Source organism: Varanus komodoensis, unplaced genomic scaffold (genome assembly GCF_004798865.1).
Source record: "Varanus komodoensis strain SLA01 unplaced genomic scaffold, ASM479886v1 scaffold6_4, whole genome shotgun sequence".
NCBI lineage: Eukaryota > Metazoa > Chordata > Lepidosauria > Squamata > Varanidae > Varanus > Varanus komodoensis.
In genome coordinates, this window is record NW_025336347.1 from 8,980,770 (window position 1) to 8,993,853 (window position 13,084).

Sequence of the window (13,084 nt, forward strand, 5' to 3'; positions counted from 1 at the left end):
AACATTCATTTTTAATTAATAATTAATTTGAACATTGTCTTTTACCATTTTCTTCAAAACATTTCAATGTGTTTAGCTTTTACAGGGATTGTTTGTGCAGTATTAATTAGCATTCCCAAAGCAGAATGGCATGACATTCTTCTAGCCACTGCTGAATGGATTCCTCTTCAGGCAATTTTAGTCACAAATACTCTTGCTCTCTCCATGACAATGTTACTTGTTTCTAATACTGGAGTTGCTGGGATGGTGAAATTTTCCAGGAAGAACTCATCTAGTTTTCCAGGCATAAGATATTTATGTAAGCTACTTTAAAGATTTGTATATGACAGTTGTTTAATTAAAATTAGGACAACTGACAGGAATTAGGGGTACATACGGTAGCAGCTAATGAACAACTTGTAAAATGTCAGGTTTCCATCAGTGTGACTTTGGGGTAAGGATGTAGATCTTGTTTATGCATCTTATAAAACATTCTTCTGTTTTGAGATTATTTTTAACAACAACACTGGATAACATTAAATAAATAAAATTGCTTTGGAAAATGGCATTAAATATTTTTGTGAAAATATATTCACGTGCCTGTTTTTAGTCATGAGAACTAGACATATCCCCCACTCTTTTGAACAAAGTATGAGCAAACCTATGCTGGTTCTCACCATCTAATCATTCCTGCTTTGGATCTGAATGCTGGGAGATAAACGACTTGGAGTTGGTTATTTCTTTTCCCAACAACCCAGATATCCCAGTTCACATGTCATGCTTGGAGCAGGAGTGATCAGGTGCAGGACCTTGGATGTTAACACTTACTTCTTGCACAATGAGAAAAAAACCAACCTGGGATGTTGTGAAATATGAACCAGCTCAACATTTCTTTTCTTTTTTTTCCTCCACCAAAGAGTTTATTCAATGCTTTAAGACATTTTCTAAGAACTGTATAGATACTGAAAGTCCCTGATTGCAGGTTCACTGTCCAATATTCATGAGAGAAAAGGAATGACAAGTGAAGAGGAAAGTAGGGTTATGTACTATTAGGAATCCAACATCTGTCCTAGCTGACAGATCAGTAAAAATGGCTTGATTGCATCTGGAACTTTGGTTAGGTTTCAGTACCTTGGTCAGTGATCTTAGAAAAATAACAACAAGCAACTGGCAGGCTTTTTATAGTCAGATCAGGAGAATGAGAGTCAGTCAGTCGCGCATTCTCTCTCTCTCGAAACTCCATTCCTTTGACTGCTGCATCTGGCTGTGAAAAGGACAGTAGACTTTTTTCTGCAAATATTGTCTTCTCCTAGTTAATTGAGGATGGAAATGGGAGGAGTCAGTTGAGACTGCTCCCTAGGATGTCCCTGTTTACTAGAGGAATCTGAATACTACTTAAATTCCGAAGGCATTGGCACCTCCTGAGGGTTACATGGACAAAATAATGGTGTCTAAGGCAGTAAGCCCCACTTCAGAAGGGCCAAGAAGTGTTTTTGACTTCTTCACAAAGTCATTGTCACTGGTAGCTTCTGTTTTTGAGAGGTGCCAGTCCCGGTCTTCGTCAGGTTGGACTCAACTGCAGAATGTATAGCTTGGAATTCTGCAGTGAAGAAACATGGTTGCCATGTCTGGTACACTGCTCTCTGCCATCCTAAATGTTTGCCTATAGGCTGTCTAGGGAGGCTGCTCAATTCTGGCCTCAAAGGATTTTTTACTTAATAAATCTGCAAGTGAAAGATGTGGGAGAACTGCTCTATTCCATTTAAATTTGGGATAGACAGCTGCTTCAGTTTGGGGCAGTTTGTGAAAATAAGCAAGATCTCATTCCATTAGGTAGAAGGCATATTTGCCATTACTTTCCTACATCCTTGTCCTGTTACTAGAACAAAAAAAAATTCACATTTTGATATCATAATGACAGATGAAGTATATAGAATAATAGCAGAGATGCTGATAGTGACAAATGATGTAAGCAAATGGCCACAGTAGAAGAAATAGGATTCAAAGAATGCAGTAGTATTCTGGCATACTGTATTTCCTATTTCCTGTATTCCTGGCACACTATATTCTCTATTTCATGTAGAGCGAGATGGTATGTACACTCACATGGATAATTTGTGTAATGGAAGAACTAGTGCAGAATCCACTCCTATTCATTTATCATTGCATATGTTCCTGGACCCATGTGAACCCTCCTTTCAGAATCAAACAAATGCTTTAACATCAACTGAGGTAACACTCTTAAAAAAGAATAAAAACTTTGTGCAACCTTAGAAAAGAAGTACGATAGCCCTACTTCTGTAGATGTTAATTGAAATAGAAAATGTGCTTGTTTTTGTCATCCACTGAACTCTCATTTGGCATCCCAACACACCACACCTGTCTCTTTATAAGCAATTTTCTTTGGTTTAAAAATTCAAGTAATGCACTAATAGCAATACTTGGACCATTCCCACTAAATGTCCCATTGAAAGGTCACACTGTAGGATTCTGTTCAAATGTTGGAAAGTTTTATTGTTGCTGTGATATTATACACAACGTTCAGTGCCTGCTGTCAATACTATCAGAGGAAGTTACTCTCCATGCTTAGATATTTCTAAATACCTTTTAAGTAATATTTTCCTTTCCCTTTACAAAATATTCTTGCAAAATATTTGCAAAATATATTTTCACCCATAGAAGAAATTATTTTTAATACTTTTGGCATATTGAAATAGATTGAGCATTTAAACTTGATCACCAACTTTAAAGGGCCTTGTTAACATGACAGCTAAGCAACTATAACACTACAGCTCAATCTTGCTGCCATTCAGCCATTGCATTTTATGACACCCTGAAATACTTCTGCTTCGACCTCCCCATTTTCTTCCATTCTTTTGAACTATTAGAAAGTAGTCACATAATTACAGTTAGGGGACATAACACTTTCATCCTGACATGCTTGTAAGGCAGCCACAAAACAAATGACCCCATGCTGTGTGCACCACGGCGGCTTTAAACAACAGCCAGCTTTATTAAAAACTCCTCTCTTCCCCGAGTGGACAGAAAGACAAATAACTCAGATGTGAAAAGGGAAAAAGTGGCACTTTTTGAGATTACTTACACTTAATCCCTTCAGCCACAACCTAAAATTAACAGATAGGAATTCTGGTACTACTAATCAGGAGAAAACAGGCTTTGGTGAAAAATCTTCCTGTGCTCATATCTAGCTCTAGCACAGGGGTGGCCAAACTTGGGAGCCACATGAGGCTTTTTGAGTTTATTTTGTGGCTCACGGCTCGCCACCCGCAGGTGCCCACTTGATGCCCACAACTCTCAACACTGTACATTTACCCTATGTGGCTCTTTCATTGAGCAAGTCTGGCAAACCCTGCTCCAGCACTTGTTGGAGGTTTTCAAAACAGTTAGAATTATAATTACCTCCAGTATATTTTTGTTTTATTCAGTTACCTTTATTTTATACAAACAAACAAATTAGAGAAAACTCTTTAATTCTAGAAAGCATAATTCCACACCTTGGTTCTGGACTTATTCTGTTAAGCATAGAGGCAGTCTAATAAGTGAGCAGAGAATATAGTCTGTTGACAGAAATGTAAGTACACATCTCACCTATTAGGAATGTGTGAAGACTTCGTACTAACAAGGTTTTGGAGGTTTGGTTTACAAATTTACCTACTGCACACCTCCCAGTTCTAAATGCAATCTGAGGTGGGAAATCATACATTTCGGAGTTTGCAACATTCTGCAGGACAAAACAGAAATGTAGCCAACAACATGCACGTATGCTTGCTTATTCATTGCCACAGAAAAAGTACTTAATTCACAAGAATTAAGAACCTAAAATGCGATCACAGTAAAAATATAAACTTTTAAGTCTTTAAGTAGAGCAGGATCAAAGTAAAAACTGAGGAAAAGCCAGCAGCAGATAAAAATCAAAAACTCCAACAACATATTTAAAACAAAAACTGAAGGACTAAATGTCTGGGAGCAAACGGGAGGTTTGCTTGTTTCTCTAAAGAAAACAATGTAGGTATCCTGAAGAGAGCATTCCACAAATGGAAGCCACCAATCTAGGTAGGCAGTTTTGTTTCTCAAATAAAACGCTTTTTGAAAAAAAAAGTATCTTAAAAAACTATCTTTAGGTACGTTATACTCCAACAGTTCATCATGACATAAGGATTAGTTTTCAATTATATAGCATGAGGCTGTATATTCATGTAATGTTTAAATTTTTTGGTAAATGAAATCCATTAATGCATTCAAAATGCTGTGCTCCTCCAGAAGTTTCTGTAAGATATTTGGACAATTTTTGTGTCTAGAACAGTGATGGCGAACCTTTTAGAGACCGAGTGCCCAAACTTCAACCCAGAACCCGCTTATTTATCACAAAGCACCAACACTGCAATAAAACCTGAATACTGAGGTTTTAGTTTAGAAAAAAAAAAACCTCATACATCAACATCTTTTGTCGTAAAAGAAAAACAATATAACAGAGAGAAGGAGCCATGTTCATGTTCAGTGCCCCCAAGTCAGAGAGCACCAGGCTTGCTTGCACCTGGGCACGTGCACTCCCTCCCTCCCTCCCACCAAACCAGCCACCAGGAATGCCGCAGGAGCTCTGGCGGCACTTGAAAGTGGAGGGGCAGAATGGCAGGGAGAGAGACCTAACTAAAGGTGAGGAGAGGCTATCGCTGATCCCTTCCACGCTTCCGTTGGGATCCTCCTCGAGGCGCCCCCACAGCACTGCCAAGCCTTGGCGAATGGGGTCGGGAGGGGAGGGGGGTCCCCATCACGTGCCCACTCCTCTCACTTCGCAGCACTTCCAGCCTCCACTTTTCCTCAGTATGACCTCCCTCCCTGGGAAGCACCATATCAAACCCAGGCACTCTCTTTCTCTTCCTCCTCACTCCAGCTGCCACTGCTCCCCCGCCTCGACCCCGTCACTCATTCTCTTCACCCAGCTTCCCCCCCCCCCCCCCCCCCCCCCCCCCTTCCCTTCCCCCCGCTTCCCCCCCCCCCCGTGGCCACTGGTGCGGGAGCCCAGCCTGGAAGCAGGCGCATGGGCAGGCGGGTGTGCGGCTGCCTGGTTGCGCCTGCAGCTACTGAGTCAGCAGGGTCCCACCACTGCACTAGAAGGGCAGCTTGGGTGGCTGCTCACATGCTGCAGGCTGGGAGGAGGCAGGAGGAGGGTGCTGTCGCCAGCACTTGGCACGCCTGCTCACTGCTCGCCCGCTCCCTTCCTGACACACTTGCCAAGGCTGTTGCACCTGCCTCTGGCCACCTATTCAGTGCCGCCTCTTGCGGCGCGTCATGGCTGAGTGACATTGTGCATGGCTGCTGGGGGGATGCTGGGGCGACTTGGCTCGTGTGCCAACAGAAAGGGCTCTGCGTGCCCGCTGTGGCACGCATGCCATAGGTTCGCCATCACTGGCCTAAGTGGATACAAAGTGCTCCACACCACCAAAGCCACCTGTGCCTCTAGTGACAGCCAGTGCTAAACCCAAGAGCATCCCTTAAATGAGAAAGCTCATCTTTTAAGCTGAAGTGTAACCCCATCAGCTAAAGAGATGAACCAACAGTACCTTTGCCTATGTGAATTGATTCTCAGTTTATTGGCTGTCATACTTTTTATTATCACACCTAGGCACAATCCTATTTATGATTAGACAGGAAAAAAATTACAACCATACACAGTGATTCACAACAGCCACTGAGGAACCTAGATTTGATCAAAAGAATCATCCCAATCCTGCTGACATCCCAGGTCAGCATTTCTAGTTAACCTCTCCCAGCAGTTTCATGTAGACTAGGCATAGGGGAATAAACTAGAATCCTCCCTGACCCCATAGCATAGCTGCAAAGGCAGGGAGGAATAATCCTCCAGCAATGCCTTCTGGAATTGGCCATCCTGGTAGAGATGAAGGACTGCAACACAGTGCCTTCATTATCATTCTCAGACACCCAGCTTAGAAAGCTGCTCTAGAAGGAAACTTTGGTCCATGGTCTTGGAAGCTGCAGAGAGGTCCAGCAGCATTAACACCCTTATACCTTTTCTGTCATTCTCTCAGCATAGATCATCCCACACGGCAAAAGAAAGATTTGAAAGATGTTTGTAGCTATTGGTGGAAGTTGGTGCAGCTGGTACACATCTAGCTACTTCCAAAGACATCATCAATATTAACAAATACAGTGGTACCTGTATGGAATGTACTCCCCAGAGAGGTACGCCTGGCGCCAAGTTTATACTCTTTTCGGCGCCGGGCCAAAACATTTTTATTTAAACAGTAGTTTATTTAAACAGTATTTTGAACTTTAATAGTTTTTAAGTTTAGTCGCTCTGTTTTGCGATTTATTGTTTTGTTCTGGTTTTTTTATTGAAATTATTGTTTTAATTGTCTTTTTAAATATTGTAAGCCATCCTGAGATCTTGTCCTGAGATAGGACAGCAGACAAAAGCTTTTAATACATACATATATACATACATACATACCTTGGCTCATGAACGCCTAAGTTCACAACCAAATCGGGTTGCAAACAAAAAAATCATAAGCATTTTGACTCAGGTCGTGAACTCCACATTGGATGGCGACCATGATCATGGCCATCTCCTCACCACCCCGCCACAGTGGGGAGATGGCCACGACCATGCTGGGGGCAGGGGGAGGAGATGGCCGATATCACACCCATCTTTCCTGCACGAGTATGCCCATGATTGTGCTCATCTTTCCTGCAAGAGCACAACCATGATCTCAGCCATCTCGCCACAGCACGATCACGCCCGTCTCCCCCCCCAGCACGCCCACATTCGTGCCCGTCTCTCCCCCAGCACACCCACGATCGCACCCATCTCTCTCCCCGAGCGTGCCCACGTTCAAGCCCATCTCTCCCCCCAGTGTGCCCGCCTCCCCCCCAGCACGCTCGCGTTTGTGCCCATCTACCCCCCCCAGTGCACCAGGATGACGGGCGCGTGCAGAGATGATGGGTGCGATCACTGTTGTGCTGGGGGGCAGGGAGATGGCCAGGCTCATGCTCGGGGCGGGGGGGGGGAGATGGCTGCAATCTTTGTTGTTCTTTGTCACTTTGCTTCACATTTTTCTGATTAAAAAAATAGTTACAGAACGGATAAACCTTATTTACATTGAACCTTATGGGGAAATTTAACTTGGCTCACGACCAATCTGGGTCACGACCAGTGTCCTGGAACAGATTAAGTTCGTGAGCTATGGTACCACTGTGTGAACTGGAGAACTGAAGTACAAATGGACCCAGCAATGCAATCACATGACTCCCTTCTGTCTGGCAGTTATACTGGGTTTTACACTTGTAAAATTCTCTTGGACTTGTAAAGTTTACTCTTCTAATGCAATTGCTAAAAATTGATTCTGGAACACCACATGCACTTTTCCCCTGGTCATGATAGTGTCATTCCCATCCACACAGAACATACCTTTTCAACCACTTAGAAGGGGACCTTCATACACTGAAAGTTTGCACCTACATTTTGTGTGTGTGTGTGTGGGGGGGGGTAGTTTAATGAAAGGGTTAAACTTTGTGGGCCACAACGATCCAGTGTTGCAAGTTATAAATCCCAATTTTAAGAGACTGGAACCCATTATTACTTAATTTTAGGAATTACTTTAAATATCCATTATTAATGAAACAAACTGGATTTCCTGGATGGGCTGTGTTATTGCAGTTTGCATGGTACTGCCAACAGAATCAGACTTCCTTTCCTAGAGTCTTGTAAGTAGATCCTGCTTACTTGCAGGGGTTATTTTACACATCAAAAGCTACTAAGCAACAAAAAGTGGGACGGCAATTTGTATTTGTAAAGGGCGTTGTTGTGAATATGATTTACGGACAACATTTTTCAATTGTTATCATGCCCGTTTTGTATAATCAACCTTGTTCCCCCATGGGTTATTCACGTGCTATTCTATAATGAGAAATTTGGCAGATCTCATCTCTTTAGTGCATTCTCAGTGCCCACCACGAGCTGAGGATCATGTTCTGCCTTGTTTACAGCTGACAGTGTTATTATTCTCATTAGGACTATGCTTTCTTATCATATTGTTGTGTTGAGCGAGCCTTTTCCTCTCCGTTTGTGTTTCCTGGCAGGGCTTTTCTTCCCTTATTGACAGTTTGTAAAAATATGCATTAATTTGGAGTTTAAAGCATGTATCATGGTGTCTCTTTGCTGTGTTTGCTTGAAGTTGATTAATGATAGAACCTCACTTGGGGTCGTCCTCTGGAGACTTGCCTCACAGGTTCTGCATGTTAACTAGAAAAGCAGAACACACAGTAACCGATGATTAGCCCAACCTCAAGAAGCCCAGTGGGCTGATAAACCACTGTTTTGCTTTAGAGATGCTTATTTCATTTATTTATCTGAAGATTGTATTAATCAAGCTAATGTGTCACTTGAGAGCTTTTCTCTAAGCCCCATGAAGAAACTATAGGCAAGGGCTTTTTCTTTTTTCTATTAACTTCAGTGTTTTTAGGAGTGTGGATTTTTTTCATTTTCCTTTTGTAGGCAGGCTAAGAACCACAATGTGACTTGTATTCAAGACAAAATGAAAGAAGGGGGAGGAAGGGAGAATGTTCTGAAAAACAACCACTAAAAAGAAGTGGAGAAATGCAAGTGCCTTGGAATCATTCATCCTTTTTTTGTGGTTGGATCTGTATTTGTGCCAAATGTCTTCGTCATTTGGTTGAAAAGATTGTATTTCTAGCTTCTCAGATACCTTTAACAGCAGAATTCTAGTTTATCTAAGAGGTGTTTTATTATACAAAAAGTGAATAGGTGATTTTATTACAAAAGGTTATATATCCTTTGAATTGTTTATATCTCTTCCATACCCAGTTAAAAAAGGAAGTGCTCACCAGAACCTTTTTCTTTTGTATTTTCACAGGCACCCTGTACATGTCAAAGAAGAACCATTAGATCCAGATGAAAATGAAGGCCCACTATCCTTAGTGACAACAGCCAACCACAGTCCAGAGTTTGATCACGACAGAGATTATGAAGATGAAAATGTAAATGAGGACATTGAATGAGTATTTCTGTGGTTGTGATCCTGCAAATGAAGATCATGGGGAGGGAGGAAAAAACATATTCTTCAAAATTAGCTGTGAAATTTCTCCCCATTATTGTACAGTCTGGAGGATACACTTGGTCCATTTTGACAGCTATAAAATATGTTAACTCTTAGTGCCATCAACTATCCCATTTGGGAGTATTTTTGATTTTTCTACTTTTTGTTGAAAAAAAACAAAACAAAGGAATTTGTACTCTGTGCATTGGATGGACTTGTTTGGTACTTGGGATTCCCTCTCACAGTCAACATCAGTGTTGTAAATTTGTTCAATTCACTTATCCATAATTTGGCAGCAGACTTTGGACTGCAGTTCTTCCAATTTGGGACACTGAAGACATCAAGCTGCGCATGTACACATAAATTGCAGATCAAGCCTTTGCCCAGATTTTAAGGATTCCAACGGACAACATATTTGCACAGTATCGCATGTTGATTATCACTGCCTTTACTTCTTCTTTTGCTTCTATTTGGGACGGGGAAGTCTTTTTTTGTGTGCAAGTGTATGCACGCGTGTGTGTGAGAACGTGTGAGTGTATACTGAGAAGGGTTAAATGAAAATTCTCCCAACTTTTTTTAGTCTATAGTTTTGATTTTACCCCAACTTCTCCTATACCAATTTAAGTTCTGACCTCAGGCCTCAACTGGCCAGGGCCTTTTGAGGCTTAATATTTCTGTAATTTTGTGATGAATGTTAATAGGTGTGTTCATTATACAAAGCTGAATGTCCTTTGAATTGTTTGTAGTTCTTTTTCTGCCATTCATTCCAGTTTCCTTCAGATGCCATGTTTTCTTTACCTATAGAAAACATTCCATTTTGGGCTATATGTCCCCCTGCCCATGAAAAAGGTTCTTAAATGCTGCTGTAACTTGTGCAAAGTTATCTTCCAATAGAAAAAAGGCAGTACTGCAAGAGTGAGAATGAAAGGCAAACCAGCATAGAAATGGTGTAGAACGTGGTCCAAAATTCATTCCACAGAGCAGTATATCTTGTCATAATTGTTTGGAGTCTCCCCTCCCATTTCTTTTTCTTTACAGTAATGGTGAATATTTAGAAACCCAAAATATAACAGCACCCGCCCCCCCAAGTGAACATCTATTACCCAACTGAACTTATGTCAAAAATGAGTATCACGATGTAAGGCTATTAGCTTTTTAACATGAATTTCTGACCTATCAAATACTTTTGAAAACCTAAAACACCAAGGTGTGTACCTATACATATTTCTGATTCATATCTGAAACAAGCATTGTAAAACAGTGTACAATGTGATCTTTTCAAGTTCAAGATTTAATTGGTGGTATCCATCAGTTTGAATATAATTTAGGTTTTGGATTTAACTTGTCAGGAAGTCAGTAAGGCACACTAGTTGTAAAATGTTAATCATTTTAACTAGACAAAAGTCTTACTGCCATTAAGGTCATGACACAATTATCACAACAACCAATATCAGAACCTAACAATTTGAAACCTGTGGGTGAATTAGCACTGTTGCAAATTACAGTGTTCTGCAGAGCAAATCTGGGCTGTTAAAATGTTGGTACCCCTCTATCACTGGACATCTAAACACTTCCATTCTCCAACCACTTCTCTGTAGCTCACTCATTTATGTTGGACTATAGCTTTTTAATTTCAAAAGCCTTTCTGATCTTAATTTATATTCTGCTTTGTACCCTTCCTCCCTAAAGTTACCAAAGATATTACACAAAGGTAAATTATGTTCTCTGTTATATGCTTTATCGTATGAAGCCAAATATCCTCTTATTGTTGATCAAAAGAGGTGAAAGAATTTAGAAGCAAATGTCAAGATACGGGCTACGGCTAACCTGAGAAGGAAAACTGCTCCTTATTAGAGTATAATTTAGAAGACCAAGTAGATGGCTGAACCAAAGTTGTTGTTGTTCTTGTTGTTGTTAATTTGTATTTCTTTACAGTGACCAAATGAATTTTTGGAGAGAGAGAGAGAGCTTTTTAAGATAAATCTACAGAACACAAGGAACTAGAGGGAGCATATAAGGGCAGCATTTCATCTTAAGAAAGTAGGAGGAAGTCTGTTTTGCAAAATGAAATAGAGTATCCTGTAATGGAGGCAAAGTTACATAATATGTAGAAAAGCTCTCGCAACTTAAAACTAATCCATATCATACTATCACAAGCAAATATTTTTATGTTTCCGTTTGGTGTTTGGCCTTACAAATCCTGTTCAATTTTATTAAAAACTATTGCCAGGGCAATTCTTTTAAATTTGGCTTATCTGTGCACAATGTTTTAGAATGACTGTGATTGTTGTTGTGTTGGGTATTTTTTACCCTTCAATTTTTGGTCAGCATCTTTCATATAGAGTAACACTCCTATCCCCTTATAAGCTTTGGTACCATTCAAGTCAATGGGAGATTTGCCATTAACTTCAACTGGATGCAAATTGCATTTTTACATTTTTGTTTTGCTGACAGTGAGATACATCAAAACTCAACATTTTTCTTCCCTAATTGTTTTTATTATTGTTATTTTTAAGGAGGGCAGTTTGTGGTCATTTGGGACATTTTTAAACAAATGGTATTCAGGCAGCTCCATGATGTGCAGGAAATAGCCAGATGAGCTCACAAGAAGCTATCTATTCCTGTGCTCCAGAACTGAGTGGTTTCGCTGGTTAGCTTGGTATTCAAAAAGGGGATAAAAACCTGGTAGATTAGTTCATTCTCAGCATGTGTAGCTAGACATGAGTAAAGATAACAGCATGAGAAACTGTTAGTACGCATACCTCAGTTCAAACTGTTAGGGAATGAGTAAATAAAAAATAAAACTACATTTCACTCAGTTGCACTTAGTTGTATGTCTTGCATGCATAGTCTAAAGACTGTAGCAAAATAATAAAAAAGAAAAGGAAATAAAAAAAATTAGACTTACCATAACTTGCAGGAATCGCTGCCCTGCAGAAGAACCAAGAGAAAATCTCAGGCTTTACATCAAGCAAACTTCGCTATTTTTTACAAATTTCTGATTCTGTGTCCCTTTGGATAATAACAATTGTTCCTATAGGGTGGGGTTTATTATGTTGTACATATATAGCCCAATGTGTCTCTGTGATCCTTTTTGTCTTTTGGGGGAGGAGGGTTGGATGGCAGGGGACGGAAATGGGTGGGGGGGAGTCCTTTTTTAAAAAAGAAAAATGATTCCTAAAAAGGAATAAATGCATACCTGTTTGTCAAAACACCTTTTGCTTTTTTGTGCAACTGCTTTATATTAACTATACTTTAAAAAAAACCTTTGAAAAAAAATCCTACTGTTATGTAATGGAATTGCAGGATATCCTGCACATGTATTTTATTCAGTTATCCTTGCTTTAAGACTATTGGATGACATTTGCTGACATGGGGGAGTAAGTCCCAAACTCTTTGTTTTAGTTCTGGCACATCTTTTTTTTTCCTTTTGGCTTCTAAAATGTAACATAGGTGACAGATTATTCCCACCCTCCTCATTATGGATCAAATCATTTTTTTGTACAGTTCTGTTATTATGCTGTTTTGTTTTGGGTTTTTTTGTTTTTAAATACTTTACTTGCCCCTCTGTTATTCCTACCACTGCCTATTTCTGGCTGTCTTAAGAAAAAAAAAGTTTCAAAAAATGTTTTCTCCTGCTGCAGTAAATACTTTGCATGATGAATTCCAAGGTCACACTTTCAAAGTTTATCAGTGAAGTAGTGATTAATAATGAAGAGTGTCAAAATTATTGAACTTTTGTATAAAAAACTTTACAAGGTGCCAAGATGTAAAGACAATTTGTTACATGTTTTGTTTTGTTTTTTCGTTTCTCAAAAAAAAAAAAAAAAACCATACATTATGAAAGTAGTACCATGTATCAGGTAAACCACTGTCAGGAATGAGTCAAAGCCTATCATTTCCACCCACATAGCATTCCACAAAATCCACTGGGCCTGCTTTCTTCCCCCTGCTGAACATGGTCAATAATGTCAGCTCTGATCGCCTGCTGCAGAGGAGGAGATGGGAAG

The 13,084-nt window shown here is 40.1% G+C and overlaps 1 protein-coding gene across 17 annotated transcripts in view; it reads left to right on the plus strand.

Moving 5' to 3' along the window:
- Window positions 1–11,895, plus strand: part of FOXP1 (forkhead box P1) — a 664,276-nt gene extending 652,381 nt beyond the window's left edge. For all 17 annotated transcript variants that reach the window (XM_044451999.1, XM_044452001.1, XM_044451998.1 and 14 more), the window contains one exon: window positions 8,892–11,895. In XM_044451999.1, the coding sequence (XP_044307934.1) occupies window positions 8,892–9,036 (145 nt within the window). In that variant the 3' untranslated portion in view covers window positions 9,037–11,895. The remainder of the gene's footprint in view (window positions 1–8,891) is intronic.
- The last annotated feature ends 1,189 nt before the right edge of the window (window positions 11,896–13,084 follow it).